Source organism: Anoplopoma fimbria, chromosome 3 (assembly GCF_027596085.1).
Source record: "Anoplopoma fimbria isolate UVic2021 breed Golden Eagle Sablefish chromosome 3, Afim_UVic_2022, whole genome shotgun sequence".
NCBI lineage: Eukaryota > Metazoa > Chordata > Actinopteri > Perciformes > Anoplopomatidae > Anoplopoma > Anoplopoma fimbria.
Window position 1 is genome coordinate 21,297,021 of NC_072451.1, and position 17,343 is coordinate 21,314,363.

At 39.9% G+C, this 17,343-nt stretch overlaps 1 protein-coding gene across 4 annotated transcripts; it reads right to left on the minus strand.

The window, feature by feature from the left end:
- Positions 1 to 835: 835 nt before the first annotated feature.
- Positions 836 to 15,495, minus strand: LOC129112867 (SUN domain-containing ossification factor-like). 4 transcript variants are annotated; one of them, XM_054625109.1, is made up of 24 exons: positions 15,199 to 15,495; positions 11,699 to 11,813; positions 11,303 to 11,422; positions 10,717 to 10,958; positions 10,356 to 10,469; positions 10,030 to 10,171; positions 9,823 to 9,940; positions 9,600 to 9,724; positions 9,423 to 9,490; positions 9,198 to 9,305; positions 8,469 to 8,574; positions 8,021 to 8,041; positions 7,059 to 7,114; positions 6,407 to 6,489; positions 6,065 to 6,130; positions 5,900 to 5,965; positions 5,626 to 5,716; positions 4,062 to 5,372; positions 3,862 to 3,949; positions 3,383 to 3,487; positions 2,508 to 2,665; positions 2,126 to 2,205; positions 1,928 to 1,983; positions 836 to 1,810 (listed from the first exon to the last, which is right to left on the minus strand). In XM_054625109.1, exons 1-24 carry the CDS (start codon positions 15,261 to 15,263, stop codon positions 1,343 to 1,345), a joined length of 3,972 nt encoding a protein of 1,323 aa, XP_054481084.1. In that variant the 5' UTR covers positions 15,264 to 15,495; the 3' UTR covers positions 836 to 1,342. The 4 variants fall into 4 exon arrangements, with proteins under 4 accessions (XP_054481084.1, XP_054481085.1, XP_054481086.1 ...); XM_054625111.1 differs by having other exon boundaries at positions 1,691 to 1,842; XM_054625114.1 differs by having other exon boundaries at positions 1,711 to 1,835.
- Positions 15,496 to 17,343: the final 1,848 nt, after the last annotated feature.

Genomic DNA, 17,343 nt, shown 5'->3' on the forward strand with positions numbered 1-17,343 from the left:
CCTCAAAAAGTTTGCCTTTCAAATCTTCTATATGATAATACCCATAGTTCACGGCTGCCGCAGTAGCTAGCCAATCAAATTGCAGAGTGGTAATTTCGCAATCAGCTTCAAATGCGTGTCATCAGCGTTCTTTGGCAAAGGCTCTGAGCATGCGCAGTGTTTGTTTCCCACACTCTGGGCACTTGACTTTGCAAGCCTGAGGCTATCCCCAAGCAAAGTGCTGTTTAAACACCATTTTAAATATGTTCTATCCAGTCACTGACCTTGAATGGTAAATAATGATAAATAACAGTAGAAACGGAGGATTTGTATGCTATTTATTAATTTAAAAAAATGTTTTTTACTACCACTAAAACCATTTTTTTTCCTGCTGCCAGCAGGTGGAGCACTTGCTCCACGTGTTCTATGGCCTTTAGTAACCTGCACTGGTGTTTCGCTCTTCCTGCACAGTTTAAGTTCACCAAGTAAATGTGTCTTGAATAATCTACTTTGGTAACTCACAAAACTCCACCTATACCATTACGTCCTGTTATTTACTTGAGTGCAGCTGATGATTAATTAAACTCAGCGTTAGAAATATCAGCTTTGGGTCATTTTGCAGTTGAGTGGTTTCATTTACAATTATTCCAGAACCAGTAGGCTCTACAGTATCACTAAATAAATGTACTTTCATTGAAGCACTTTATGTGCAAATGACAGTCTTTCTTCTCTTTCAGGTTCACTGAATGAAAAACTGAAGAAAGAGAACATTGCATAGTGCAGTTTCTTTCGATGCTGTATTTTTCCACTTTCAATATTACAGTCTTCTGTGCTTTACAGCCAAAATACATTTTCAGCGAAAGTTTCTCTGCTTTAACTTTGAAGGTGAATTGAATAAAAGAGAACATCCTGAGCTTGTTCTTAAAAATGTGAGGCAATGTCCTAAAAGCAGGTTAACTTAATGGTCAGAACAGAATTTTTATGAAATAAAAGGTATCGATCGAAAATTAAGGGAAGATTTGAGGGGAAAACAAGAATTTCTTCACAATAGATATGTTTTTCATAGAGTCAGTGTACAGCATGTCGATAATAAAACTTGATTGAATCATTTTGTTCATCCGTAGGGTCAATAGTGTCAGTAAATATTTCCGAACAAAACATATATTCTTTAATGAAAAGCTGGGATGACATTTCTTTGATTGGAAGTATAACAAATATAAACATCTGACGAGAACACAAACCAAAACCAAAAGTAAGAATGAAGGAATTGTCTCATATTGAAGCTTAAAGCTGCCTGTGGCTACAGAAAAAACATCCATCCTCTTTTGTAAAGAGTTAAGCAATCAGTGAGAAGTAGTCCTTTTCAAACAGGACTTGAGAGGGCAACATTAACCCCAAAAGTCCCAGAGCTTTGCTCCGTTTTCCTGTTCATGATGTCCTGTATGGTAGAGATGTGCAATGGTTCGCTCCTGACCCTCCGCGGGACCTGAAGCAAGTCCACCACCGCGCAGCTGGGCTTTGGACGCCTGCGTCTAAATGCCCGTTTCTCTGCCCGGGTCCTCGGAGCTGGGAGCCCATCACAGATTCGGTTGCATGCTGTGGTGATGCCACAGAAGGAAGGGTCGTCTGAATGTGAAGACCCCTCTGAGCTGCCCTCTGACGGTGAGTCTCTAAACATAGGTTGGAGCAACCTTTTTGCAAGCGGTGTGGGGTTTGTGGTGACAGGTACACCATTACATAAAACGGCTCCATTACACAGTTCTGGAGCAGCGTGAAAAGAGGCTTTCAGAGTCTCCACTTTCTCCAGGGGTTTCATCTTACGGCGTCTCCTCTGTGAAAAGGCGAGGGCGAGAGAACTGTTAACTGTTAAATAATAGTTACAATCATTATTTCAAACTGATATCAATAAAAATATATTCTGCAGTGCAACAATTTAATCTTTACACACCTTTCTGTTAGCTGGACAAAGACTCTGTGTCTCCTCTGAATGAAGCATTTCTGGGTCTGTGAGCAGAAGATTGAGGTTAATTTCTATCAAGATAATGATTCAATTGATTATCTATTCAAGAAATATGAAAAAAATAAAAAAAGACTTGTAACAGATTAATATAATTACTCTGATAGCACTTATGGAGTAGAACCTTACCTTCAGTGGTGGCAAGTGAGTGTATGAGTGGATAGGAAGCACTCCTCTTCAAGCCAGTCTCATCACAGGAAGAGAACTGCCTATTAACGTAACAGTAATGGGTGAGGAAAAAGACTGCATGTAGCACCTTTATTAAGACATGAGTCACAGCTGTGTCATCACTTAAGATTCCAGCTGCGATGCTCTTGATGATTAATAGTATCAATAAACCGGCTTAATGAGAAGAAGCCGTTCAAGGCACAGTAACCTCTGCCCATTAGACAAGTGTTTTCTTTGCCACCATGTATGTAAATATACATCTTAGCCTTTCCTTTTATCTCGGATTATATGTCATTATATATATTTTTAAGCAGAAAGTTAAACTGTTTGATTGTCTCGCTACCTTTCAGGACAGCAGTAGGTGTAGCTCTTCGGTATGGGCGGCTCTGGTTCGGTGGTTGGAGGAACGGTGGAGATGCGGCGGTGGTTTGCACACAGCAGCAGGCCGAGACACAGACACAACGCCAGAGAGAGCAGCAGGTAGGTCTGCCTGTCTGACACCTAGGAGACAGACCATTGATTTATCATCAAAAAAAACTGTGGCGATGTCGGATGTATTGTGAGGACAGAAAAATACAGTGAAGAAAAGGTATATATAGTAACCATATAATGAAATTAAAATAACCTACATACAAGTTTCCTGTTTTGTCCTGTACTGTGACTGCTGGACCAAAAATTTGCAGCAGTTTGCTCATTTCCTAAACACTTTTCAAATAAATAAATATAAATAAATAATAAAAGAATAATCTTGATGAACTCAAAAGTCCGCAAATCATCCTGTTTTGCGATAAATTGCACTGTACCCTTTTCTGCTTTACATACAAAATGATAGAAACATGTGACCAGTGAAAAGCCTTCTTTTCACAAACATTAGAGGCCATTGTGTGTCATGAAGTGTGCTAATGTGTGCAAATATCCATGGTTGTATGTTGTTTTTTATTTTTTAAATGCAATTTTTAGATTGCATTCCTGTTTATAATCCCCATTTTTACTAAATGTTTTGGTAATCTGACTGCAATTTTTTTTCTGTAACAAAATACAGTTACATTTGTTGTACCCTTATCATGTAACGCTGTAACGTTACTCTCCAAGGCTGGTCAGGACCCATGTGTCGTCCTAATGACTTGGTCCCAGGAAAAGACTAAATTAACTATCAGGCTGAAAAGATCATCACCCTAATCACACATGAAGGCTTTGTGCCTGGAGCGTTGTATCTACCTCCTCCTGCAGCTGGCTGACTCTGACAGACAGGTTGAGAACCAGCTGAGTCACATTCTCCAGCTGGCCCTGCAGCAGCTGAATGGACTCAGTCTGACGCTGGTCCTACGGGAGGAAGGGGACAACAAATTAGGGGACACGCACGATCACATCATTGAAATGGTATGTGGGTATTATGAATAAATATTTGAACAGACAATGTTGTTTTTTCTGAGTTTGTCACTAACCAGTGACCCTTTTCCCATTACATGTAGTCACTTGATTGATTGCTTATATTAAGATATTTATTAGTGCAGCTTTAAACCCACAGCAGAAAGCTTTTGGAAAAACAAATCAGGATTTTACTCTGCCTAGCAAGATTTAAAATGCATTTTGAACCAATGTACCAATATGTTTTTGGGACAACAAAGTCACACAAAAATCATATATCTCTAAATTTCAACTGTCTGGTGTAACATCTGTGCCATTTCGTTGCTCACCTGTTCCTCTGCTATTCTAGAAGTGTTCTGGAGTTTAATGATGGTTTTGTTGAAAGCCTTCTGCATCTCCTCCATCTGCTTTCGATACCTTGAATCAAAACATGGAAGATTAAGTTTTAATATTAGCCTCTACTCAGTTTACAAACAACCATACTTTGCTTTTTTCCTCTGTACCACTGGTCCGTGTCCCTGTTTCTCACCTCTGGCTTAGCTGCTCCAGGTAGCGTCCGCTGAGCGACATGTTCATCTCCAGGGCCTTGATGCGGTTGTTGAGTCTCATGAACACCGACTCCTTCTGGCTGGAGCCATGCACCGTGTTTCCGTTCTGCTCAGTGCCATTGGGGGGCTCTGCATAGATGTCTGAGAGAGACGGCGAGGAAGGCGAGGGAGGCTTGCCACCTGACGATGTCGAGATGTCTTCCGGGAAATCCTCCGTTTTAGTTTCTGTGATGGTTAATTGACCTCCAGAGGGCTCGAGTTCTGTAATGGTGTCTGGAGCAGGTTGGGATACTTCAGAGGAAGTAGTACTACTTTCAGGTACAGCTGGTGGGTCAGGGTGATGATCTAATTGAGGGGAGGTGGCGGGATGGAGAACTTGGGATTCATCCGTTTTATCTGGCGTTTGAATTGAGGGGTTTATCTCTGGTTTAGAAACCTCAATGTCAGACTTCTCCTCTGCTAGTGCCACTGAGGCATCGTCCACTGCTGCACTGACACTGGGTTTTACATCGATGGAGTCACTGAGGGAGGCTGAAGGCTCAATGTGCTTCTCTTCTGCCAGCACATCCTGGCTCTTTTCTGGCTTTGGCTCCTCAGAAGACAGCTGTGGTGTCTCCACAATAGGGGGAGGTTTGGCAGAGGATGAGTCAGCGGCACTGGGTGTTGGGAGGTCAGAGGTTTGACTTGGCTCCACCAGAGGAGGTTCAGACATGGACTCTTTATGAGAATCTACTGTGTTCCCTGGAGGAGGGGGTGTTTCTGAAAGTCTGGCTTCGCTCTCCAGCTCCTGTTCAGAGGCTTGTTCCTGTTCATGGGGCGGATGTACCTCACTGTCATGCTGCTGGGGTTCAGGGCAGGTGGAGGGAGACGGGGGTTCATGCCAAGTGGGTGTTATAATGGGAATAACAATCTCTTTTCTGTTCATAGTTTGGCATTTCCTTTTTTTGTACAGCAGGGCTGAACACTGCCAATGGAGATACTCATGGAGGGAAGCTGAGCAAGAGGAAGAAAATGGAACAAGTAGTGGACAGTAGGTCTGTATTTCTTGATGTCGCTCATGCTGAACCCTTTTCTCTTTTTCTTCATCAAACTCCTCCTCCTTTTCCAAAAGAGTGATTGTTGAGCCGATTGGTTCTTCCTCATCCCTCCCTAAAGGAATGACAATTTTTTCTTCCACTTGGGGGAGCTCTTGTTCGCTTGTATCAGCTGTAGATATCTCTGACGCAGAGGACGGGGCTACAGTTTCAGGGATATTGGGGTCTGGAAAAATCTCTTCCACTTCAGATTCTGGACTACAGAGGGACAAGGTAGATATAGTAAATACATTAAATACAGTAAAGGAAGGGCACAAAATAACATCTATAAAGCATGTAGAGCAACATTCATCAATGATTTAACAAACCACTGGCTAATGGAAAAGCCATGTTCTAGTTTTTGAGCATTACGTACTAGTAATAGTTTGTACGGTTTCTATAATTTTATACATGAACAAATACATTTACGAGATCTTATAGGAAAAATAAAGAGTCCATGACATGTACTCACACTGGAGTGAGGACTGTGGTGGTAGTTGGAGAGCTGGTTTCAAGTTGGTCTGACGGCTCAGTCATGTTCACTTCCTGTGATGAAAGGTTACCTACACAACAGTCAACAACATTGAGAGTGAACACACAAATAAATGTAAATGACTCAAATCATCGCCAACATTTATTGTCAACAACTGAATCGTTGGAAAAACTGACAAAAAAAGCTTGTGAGAGAAAACTGAATGTCAGAGCTACCGTCAGAAACGTCAAGCTGCGTGTTGTGTTGGTCATACCTTGCATGTCTGAGCGTCCACCGAGAACATTGACAGCAATGTTATTGACCATGTTCAAAATCACATCTGAAGAAAAAACACCAGAGTAACAGTTTATACAGTTTATTCCACGTTTGGGATCATTGTAGTCTATACGCAGTAGAAATCCATGTTTACTATACTTACCCTTTGCTGATCCAATCAGATTGTTGGATAACTTGACTTCGCCAGGTGCATATCCAGGAGGATAATCTGTAGGGAGCAGGCTTCTTTATAACACACACAAACCTTATAACAAACCATTAAAGGGCAATGATAAGTATCACTGTAAAACCACTTGAAACTCTGTGATTTTGGTGCAGTGATCTTAAACATAATGCTTAAACACACACATGAACAGGGTCATTCCAGTGTGACTAGTTTATTATATGATCCTGTGTAATACAAATTGTACCAACTTGGTTTGTGTGTCTTGCGGGCTGAGAAAATTCCCAACTGTATCAAATATGTGATGATCTTTGTTCTCACCCGAGTCATCATCCTGATCATCTGGTCTTTCTGCGGGATCAGCTATCTCCTCGTACTCTTCCACCATGCTTGTGCCAAACACCCTGGCAAAAAAAAAAAGAAAAGTATATCAAAATCATTCTATAACCAAGCTCATGTTACAGTGAACTCTACTCTGGAAAATGTCCTCTAACAGTTGGTCCTTTTTCTCAACATGACACAGTTTCAGTTCCTGCCACCTCTTTGGTACATGAACTTCTGCCAGATATGCTTTTTTCAGAAGTGTAAAGAACAGCTGTCAACATATGCATTAGCTTGTTCCCACCAAAGATTGTGTGTACAGTGTGGACAAAGACAGTGTGGTAATGGTGAGCTGGCCATGACCACATGCCAAATACTACATAACATCACTTGACACCATCTAGAGCTCCTGAAGTATGCAACAAGCTATCATTTGGGAGACACACTTTAAGCCAACTGGTTTAATCAGTGTTGATTGGATTAGAAAAATGCATAATCAACTAAAAAGATATGAAACACAAAACAATACAAAAGTACAATGATAAGAACATGACACATCCATAAAAATATCAACATGTTGCTTTTGATTTTGTGTTACATAGTAAGTTTTAAGTATGTTTGAAAATCTTGACTTTGCTTAATTATTACGTACCTTATGAGACTGAGGGGACAGAAATGTTCAGAGCCAAAGTGAGAGACCAGCTCTACCTAAAAGTAAAAAGATAAATTAGTCAGATGTTGTAAAGGAAGTGGGTGATTTATAGAGAGCTGCAGGGATGGCGTGTTTTTGTATGCCTGGAAGTTAGCATTGCATTGGTTCCCTCAACAAAAAGACAATGAGATTTTCTTTTGGATCCTGGATTATCGCAGAAAATAAATTCTGTGGCAATTTAACACAAGTTTATGATACTTACACATTTGTTCAGCACGATAATCTTGACAAATGAACACAACTTTTAGGATGTTTGAAGCATGAATGCAACAGGCAGAGTTTTTCTTTTTTTTTTTACACACGTAAAAGCTTCAAAATTCACAAGAGGGGTAGCTACTGACGTATTTTATGTCGTAGAACAAAGCGTTAAAATCTTTTAAACTTGTATTAACCACAGACCTTATTTCAGGCATATAAACAAAAACCCATTTAAAAACACCGACTGACTTTAAGACAAGAGAACCTGAAGAGCAAAAATGCTTAAAGACTCTATTGTAGTCCACACCGTGTTTTTTTTATTTACAAACAGCAAAGCCATGATTTTGTTTTGTTGTAAAATCAACACAAAGGGTTTAAATGAAACATTGAGAGACTGATTGGTAATAAACCTGAGGACCATCTCAGTATAGGGTAAGTTGAATCATTTCACATAGGCTTTTTTATTTTAATGAAAACTGGTGGTTATCATTTCATGGCTTATTAAATGTTACTTTTGTGTGATTTTATTCAAAGAGTATTTATTGAAGTTACAATGGGTTAGCAGCTAGCATAGCAAGTTAGATCTGAATGTGTTTAGAGTTGATCACACCACTCGGACAACAGAAAGACACAGAATACATCCCCCTCCATGATTACTATACAGCTCACACAACCACAGACCTCTACAAGAAAAGCAGGCTAACCTTTATGTACTTGGTGAACATCTGAAGCAAGAGAGACAGAAAAAAATAATTAAAAGAGCATGCATGTATTCAAAACAGGACAGAAGAGCGTATGTTGGTTTTCATTTCAATCACTTCAAAGGCAAATCAACCAAATGTCCAAATCTAGAATGATAGAACACTATGAAAAACAATTACATTTTACATTTCAGAAAATGTCTGGTGCTCTTAACCATAATAATAAATCATATGATATACCCTGATATTGTTATACACAAAAGGTCAAGACCTCCTTTTCAACGGGCTACTCTACAGTGAAGAGGCCATTGAAAGAGATTCAGAGAAAAAATGTCGGAAAGAGCTGAACAGCCAAATGCCCACCTGCATTTAGAGATTACAGCGATTCCTCTGCATGATATAAGCATACAATAGAGACTTATACAATGGTCATGTGTCTAGAAATACTCACCTTCACATATTTAGCATAAAGATGCTCATCTAATGGGAAGCTCTGGACTGTGCGTTCATCCCGGCCGTGAAAGGTTCCCAGCTTTAGCCACTTGTTTGTTGGATATCTACAGGAGATGATTTACACACAACATAGTGAGTTCAGTGATATGGATGTCTGGGAGTTCAGGATTACAACTTGGGGTCAGTCAAATTCATGATATTGAAAAAATAGACGATTTGATCCTTAAAATGATGTCTATGTATAATTGCTCCTGAAGGCTGTGCCATCGGTGTGTGTGTGAATGAATAGATTAGAATCTGATGAGCAGGTTGTCATCTTGTTCAGCAGACTCTGCCATCAGTGTATTAACGTGTGTGTGTGTGAATGGGCAAATGTTGGCAAATTCAGAAAAGGATCAGGTGGGTCAGGTCCTGTAGCTCGTGGTCTGATTATAATGTTTTTATTTTTCCTCTCTGCTATTGTTCTGCATACTGTTTTCTTGACAAATTACACTCAGCTGCAAATCTTTATTGGCATGTTTGTGCTTTAAAATCATTTGTGCAACAGGTAGCTGTTCCAAGAGATCGGAATTCATGGTGCTGTCAGCAATGCATTCTTTGATAATTCACCCATCAGTTTGTCCAATGAAATGCCTCTAGTTTTCTACCAAAAATAAATTAATTGAAAAAATATCAACATTGGTATTATATTGGTGGATATTGCATGTATGGTAGCTGCAGTGCATACCTATCACTGATGGAGACAAGAAAGTCTTTTGGGGTAGAAGAGAATAGCTCAAAGTTAGCGATGTCCAGCTGCTTCACCTGGATGGGCTCACAGAGCTCAATGATGAACCTGGGCGAGAACGAGAAACAAGGCTTCAAAAAGAACTCCTCTGAGGTGGAGCTGAAAAGAAATGTTCTGAGGTTGAATCTTTGGATAGCGCGCAGCAGATGCCAGCATACTACATACCAAATTTTATTACTACAGGGGTTTAGCATGTAAAAGTCCATGTTCTCCTTCAAAATGGCTGAAGTGCTCTGTATGGAACAAATTCACAAATCAATATGGGATTGTATTTGTCATTATGTCAAAATCCATCAGAGTAAGCAGATTCCTCAATAGGTCGTAGTACTATGCATACAGTACCTTTGCCTCTGGGTTAGAGCCAAGGATCTTGGCTCCACACTCCACTGAGGCGTAGTTATTGAAGTTCTTCTGGACTTTCTTCACCACAGGAGGAGCCCCATTGTTAGAAGTATGAGTAGTCTGAGCTATTGAAAGGACAAACAGAATAAAGAACCGGATTATGTTACTGTTTGACAATCATCAATCTTAACACGTCTTTAATGGGACAAACTTGGAGTCTTACTCTTTTCATTCTCGACCTCCATCATCTTCCGCGTCCACTCATCAAAAGTGGGGATGTCCTCGGGGTCTTTGCTGATCACACTGGAATCTGGGCCTTTGGTAACAGAGGAGCTCAGGTCCTGTCAGAGATAATGAGAAAATGAGAGCTGGGGCACCTCCTTTTGTAGAGAGAAAGGAAAATAGTTCACACAGTATCCAAGTTCCTTACTTCCTCCATTGGCACGTATGAAGCGTTGGCCTCTAGATGTTGTGTGCTGTGACCAGTCTCAGAAGTCAGAGGTGGGTCACTGTGGGTTTTAGTACCTGCTGTGTGAACATTGGAAGTGTTCTCCAGAACAATTGGAGGACTGCTGTGAGGAAAAAAAAAACATTGCTGTTTTGTTCGAGAGTGTTAGAGTCGCATTTGTCTTTTAAGATGAACTATAAACAAATTCTTCTGCTCACAGTGAAAGCCAACTTGACGACAGTGCTAGAGAAATATTACTTTAGATATTTTTAGCTCACGAAGTAGGGCACAAGATTCACTGCACCTACCTATTATTGTCATATGGGTTATTCTCTTCTTCCTCTTCTTCTTCACAGTCCGCTGGAGGCAGGTCAGATTCAATGACCTCAGGTTCAGCTACGTCAGCTTCAACATCTGAAACCCTGAAATGAACCAACAACCCATGTTACACTTTTGTAGCCATTTTATTTGCAAGGCAACATCAAAGAAAAAATAAATATTTTAAAAGGAACTTGCTCGCATGCAATGCTATGACCCCAAAGCAATGTACATTTCCTTAAAGACCTGACTGACATACAGCAAAGCATGCATTTTTTTAAGATAAATGATTAGATGAACCAAACATCTCTTGTGAAAACTTCAGTAAACCTGGTGGTAAAGATATCTTGCCTATCTGGGATGTTTTTCTTGATTTCTTGAAGATTATGGGTGTTGGAGTTGTCTTCAAGCTCAGCAGCAAATTCAGAGACAGGGTGGGAGGAAGGCAGCAGGGAGGCTGAGTCCTGGTCTAGAGTGATGGAGGCTTCAGGATGTTGGTTTTCTGAGATTTGCTCAGGTTCTGGCTCAGGTTGTAAAATTCCTTTGTCTGCCTCCAGCTCTTCCTCTACATCCGGCTGCTCTACTTCAAAGGCCTGATGGATAAACATAGAGATATTTGAGCTGTGGAGGGGAAATATTAAAACGGTTGGCCCATTAGCCAGAGTTGGATTCATAAACCAAACACTTAACGCTTCACATGTTCCAGGAACGATCAATAAAAAGGACTGGATGGTACGGTGCAGATCCATTTTTAAAACTGTGGTGCTGCTCTGGAGGAAACCAAATTGTAAAACCTTTGGAAATCTAAGCCTAAACATGTCTTTGAAATTATCACTAACATACATTAAACAAACGTCACAGCACAGAATTAATATGTAGAATTTAGTTCATTTTGGGGGAATTTCAAATCTAAGTTGTATTTGCTAACATACTGTACCTCTATATATTGTTCTTTGTCCACCTCTTGTGTCGTCTGCTCCTCTATTTGCCGATTCTCCTCCATCACCTGCTCCTTTTCAGATAAGGACTGGGCAGGTAAGACCAAGCTTTCCTCAATCTAGAGAAAAAAACACACAAATCCATACACAGATAACATTGACACCATAAAGGGGACAGCTCAGTCACAGAGGCCAAATCATCCTACTGATACTGTTATGAAACTACTGTAAAGCTTATAGGAGTCTAGCATGACAGCAGGTTTACATTGTGCTTAAATCAGCTAGAAAATATATAATGGAAGTTTATGGTCACATGAGTTGTTTTTATACAGCAGCCTGTGACATCTCTGGGCAATGGAATGGCGTGTACTATGATAATATACAGCTGACGCTACCTTGTGTTGATGACTATTTTCCCCTGACTCTTCCTCCGAACCGACGTCCTGTGAGGACACGGGCCTCTGGGTCTCTTGGTGCGACTCCGTGCAACCGACATAACAACTATGGTACCTTCGAGACAAAGGGGAAAAAAAATATGTGTCATAAAACCATGCAAGTAATTTTGTCTGAATGTGGGTCACTTGTTAAACATTGGGGAAAAATGTCCTGGTATGTGGGAGAGCAGTATGAGTACTGTATAGGGGTATTCATAAACTCTAGAATCAAGCATACTAAACATTTTATTGGACTGCAGTGAGTCATACACAGTGGAGGCTGCAGCCCAATGTCACAGTGTGACGCACTGAGAAAGTCCTGGCGGCTTGTACCCCAACGTAGACCATTTATCTTATCTGTATGCAGAGTCAGGGAATGTTGTCCTATTAGAGAGAGACACACCTCAAAGATGTTGCGTAATGCTCAACCCGCCTGAAAAATAAATGTGAAAACTGCAAGATATTAAAATGTTATTTATACTTCAGCATGTTTTATTGTCTATTACCTTAAACCTACTGTGTCTGTCACCTGTGACAAGATACAAGTGAACATGAAAATAAAGAATGAAAACCATTTCCTTCTTAATTTCATAATTAGTTTAGTTTCCCTGTGTATATATAATAAAGCCATGAACGATTGTTTTAAACACAACAGTTCTGAAGAGATATACTGTGCCAGAAACAATGGTCAGGTTCACTGAGACTGTGCTCACGACTGGAAGGAAAACAACAATAATTAGCAGTCCCAAGGCTTTAAATAACCCTACCTTGTACAGTCTCAAAGGCCACACTCCGACAGCGACTGCAAACTTGTCAACAATCCGACCAATTATCTGGATTTTAGCCTGGATTCCAGGTCAAGTATTCTACTTGGCCAACGGCCACTGTGATGGCTGGCGCAACTGCTTTGTTGATCTGACTGGAGGGACTAGACTAGTAACAGACGTTTTAGTGAACAAAAGAGCAGTTGTTTACTAATTGAAAACCCCCAAAGGAGCAAGAGTGGTGTTAAGTCGTGACTTGCTCAATAATTAACGAAGTGGTTACAAAGAGTAAAAGCAGTAGACTTTACAAAGAAAATGGTAGAAAATCAAAAGGGCTTTTAGGTGTACCCTGCATGATGAAATTGAATTTCTGTGGTGGAGCCTACTGTGCTCTACATACAGTGGAGTTTTTAAATATTCAAGACTAATTGGTCAGATTAAATTCAAGAACAGGCCAGAATAGGATGAAGTGTTAAAGGGATAGAAAACCCTGTGCAATAGAAAAAACAGAGCTTTTACAGAGCAGGCTGGATATAAAGAAGGGAGCTGCCTACTATACAAATGAAATAGAAAAACATGTCCCCCACACGTGCAAAGATTGTGTGTATGTGACACATCTCTGATTTACAAGTGACCTGTGAGTCTCTCAACTTCAGTCACATGGCATGATGCATCATTGATTACTCCAATTATTTTACCTGTGTAATAATGTGATAAGATGATTTGGTACGTGGCAGTATGGTATCACATCTATGGTGATTATGATGTCATGCAATAATCAACTCAACTTTATTTATACAGCACCTTTCATACAATCATACGGATCAAAGTGCTTTACAGAGCAAGATTAATAAAGTACAGACTAAATAAATAAATAAAAAGACCTTAGCGCTGTTTCTAAGATGATCAAATGACAATGGTCACATTTCTAATGTGGGCTTGAAAGCTGAGGTAAGAAATTGATTCAAATTAGGTGTAGAACAAATAATCTATATTCTGACAAAGTGATTCAAAACACTGCGGTTTTGTGAAACACATTTATAATGAGGCACCAGCATATTGCATGTATCACTTGTGCCTTGGTAGTACTTCTACTTTGGGAAAAATACTGTCATAGTATTGTATCATGAGTGGTCTTTTGATTCCCAGTCCTTATTCAAATCATTTACATTTCGGCAAACAAAAATACAATATTTCCTTAATTACTGAATTGTACCAGGGCTGCACAGTTAATTGAAATCACAAGGACCTTAGGACATTTTCAAATCGCAGGAGGCCCAATATTTGTTAAGAGCAAAGTGTACGTCAAAATACCATTCTATATTAAATACTGTCAATTCTACAGACTTACGGAAACATCTGTGTTTGGTACAGAGCCCTTCGGATCCAATAATCACTTAAATGTGTGTCAAATATTTAGGTTAAAGTTAGCATATACTGTTATAATACAGCAAATCATATCACAATATCAGTCAAAATAATAATAATAATAATAGATGGGGTTTTTTTCCATCCCAACATTGTACTGTGCCAACAGTAGAGACAGACCTCCATAGGACAACAACATTACCACAGCATCAATGAGAACGTAGGCCAGGTCAACAACATAGATCTTAACACCACAACACATCATACCCCTCCATCCCTGTGCTCTCTATCTAAAGTACAGCAGTCGTTGTCTGTGTGTGTGTGTGTGTGTGTGTGTGTGTGTGTGTGTGTGTGTGTGTGTGTGTGTAGTTTAGTTTAGTATATTTGCACAATTGAAAAATATAAAAAACATAACATTGATATGTTATGTTTCTGCCTCTTCCTTACAGTGCAGGAAGAGGCAGAAAGCCCACTGGGCTTATTTGAGGCCTCCACCTATATAATATTTTAAAAAACCACAATACTATAACGACTACAAAAGAAAATACATATGGTATGAAATATTGTTGAAAAGGGATTTTTACAAGATATGATTTATAATAATAATACATTATAAACAACAAAAAACATGCAATGAGTCAAGAGGTGAATGAGCATGAGAGTGTGTGTGTGTGTGTGTGTGTGTGTGTGTGTGTGTGTGTGTGTGTGAAGTTCATATGTGTGCATTTATGTGCGTGTGAGAATAAGCCGGGTTTGTTTTGATTATGGTGTGTGTGTGTGTGTGTTGTTACTCTCCTCACACATCATGTAATGGCTGCGGACACATAATCATCCTACATAATCTCCCTCTCTGATGGCCAAGACCTCACAACGTCCAGCTTTCCAGAGGACCCACGTGAGTGACGTGACACCGGCCAGTAATCCTGTCAGGAGCTGATGGACCAGACCTGTGTGAGGTCGGCTAACGTTGGCTCTGTGGCTCTGTGGGGATCAAACATCAACGACACTGACACAATAACTAGTGTCTTCAAGTTGTTGGATAGTTTCTAACTCAGGTAAACAACTTGTTACCAGCTAATGCTAGCTGTGCTAAACCCCTGCTAACACGCTAGTCACGTGGTTTAAGGTGAGCGACTCATGCTAACACTGACAACAAAGTCAGAAGTCAGCAGCCAGGTGCCACATCACAGCGTCATGTTTACGCTAACGGGGGCTAGCTGGGTTAGCTAGCTAAAGGCGATACTTTGTAATGTGTTTTAAAAAAAAGACAGTTTAATACTTTTCACAGCAAATGTTGTGGTTGTTGTGGACTCAAACAAGTCAACTTACCGACAGAGTACAGCGACACAGAGCCACGCTGACACAACTCGCCATAACAGTGGGGTCATCTTCATCCCTCTCCTGCCGGGACAGACATCCTCACCGTGACGTAGCTCAGAAATGGCGTTTTTATGTATCCTCTCTCTTCTCCCTTCAGCTGTGTAAGGTTTTAATTCACCCGCAGCTTCCTGTGTACTAAGCTGACGGTTGCTGCTTCGCCGCTGAAGTGTGACGCAAAACCCCGCTGTCACCCACAGACAGACACCTCAACCTGCTCAGGCTTGTCAGTAGGTGACTCCGCTGACCAATCAGAAGGAGGAGAGAGCGCATGCGCAGTTCAAACTGAGCTTGTGTTATGGGGCGTTCGTTTCGAGGGGCAAGGGTGGCCCGCGTGGGTGGTGCTTCAGGTTTAGTGAGGTGTTTATGCCGGGTGCTCCTTTCAAATGTTGTCATTATTGTGATAATTACTCATGATGGTCCAAATACTCCCAAAATATGATAAATATGAGTCAAGTCACCGAGATGTTGTGGATAGCACGGAAGGCGCTTTAACATGTGATGGTAAAAACAACTATTGCTATTTACAGTACCAGTCAAAAGTTTGGACACACCTTCTCATTCAACTACTTTGAAGAATATAAAATATAAAACATATTCTGGTTTGTTGAGCATTTGTTTGTTTACCACACAATTCCATATGTGTTCCTTCATAGTTTGGATGTCTTAAAAAAGAAATAAAGAAAATAAAGAAAAACCATTGAATGAGAAGGTGTGTCCAAACTTTTGACTGGTACTGTATAAACTTAAAAGTTTGAATTGTTGTAAAACCGCGTTTGAATACGCACACATCTCATAACATAACGTTACTGTACATAAATAAAAGTAAAAGCGTTGGAATAATTTGTCAATCAAAAATGAACTGGTAATTCGGCCTTGGGAGTTCACTGCTCCTCTTTCAGAACACAACATATTGCAGTAGGCCCAAATTGAGTCCACTAACTGCATGTTTATGTTGAGGTCACTAGAGGGAGCCAACTATGCAACATTAAAAACGATTATTTTAACCCCCTTGGTGAGAGCAAGGGACAGAAACTTCTTAAGAGTACTCTGAATGGAAGGGTGCACCTCCTACATGACCAGCTGTGCCCAAAGGTCACACCCTCATGTATGATCCACATAATAAGATATTATAAGACCAGGGCAGCCCTTCAGCTACTGTAACCACATGGCATATGAGCAGCCACCGTAAAAGACATATTAGGATATATAGGACAGATATAACGTATCATCATCTAACATGCCAGCTGTTGATAAGTAAATCACTGTAGTCCCTGATTATCCTCATCAAGCTCAATTGAAATGAATTGCTTTGTCCAAAAATATTTCCATAAATTACTTAAAATGACTGTACACTTACTAAGGCCTCTGACGCCATCATGTGGCTGCCCAGTGAAAATGAGCTTTGATTCCTCAGCAATCCCATAGATTTAATATTAATGATGTGGTTTTCTTTATTTTCCATAGTATGCAGTATGCATATTACACATTATCTGAAAAGAAAGCCATCATTACAGGCCCTGGTTTAGATATCTTTTGACTTCTAAGGCAGAACAAATATTAAATATTAACTGAGTCAGTACCTGCAGCCATAGATTTGATCCCCTATAACAAATACATTGATAGTGTGCGATAGTATATGAAGCATTTTGGTTGTATTACTGTCACTTTATTTACATATTTATTACACAGTTTTTAAGCTTTTAAGCTACATAAACAGAGCATGCATCCCCATGAAGCAATGCCAACCGTTTACAGTTGAATATTAAGACATTTTCGTACTATTTTGTTGTAAGAAGAATGCATAAAATTGGATTATGCTACTGGTTTCTGTTGTTTGCTCGCAATACGCAATAGTTTGAAGTTGCAAGTTGTAGATATCAGTTCTTCATAAAATCAATATTGATTTGTTTTGTATGTGTATTGTACTGCCTCACAGTGATGAAAAGTATCTATTAGTGCTATATTTTGGCGAAAAGAAATTCCTACCAAATGAAAATAGCTTTGAAAATGTATTAAGACTTGCTCATAGACTTAGAATTCAATATTAAATTTGGATCTGGAAGAAATTATTTGGTATTGAAGGTGGTAATAATA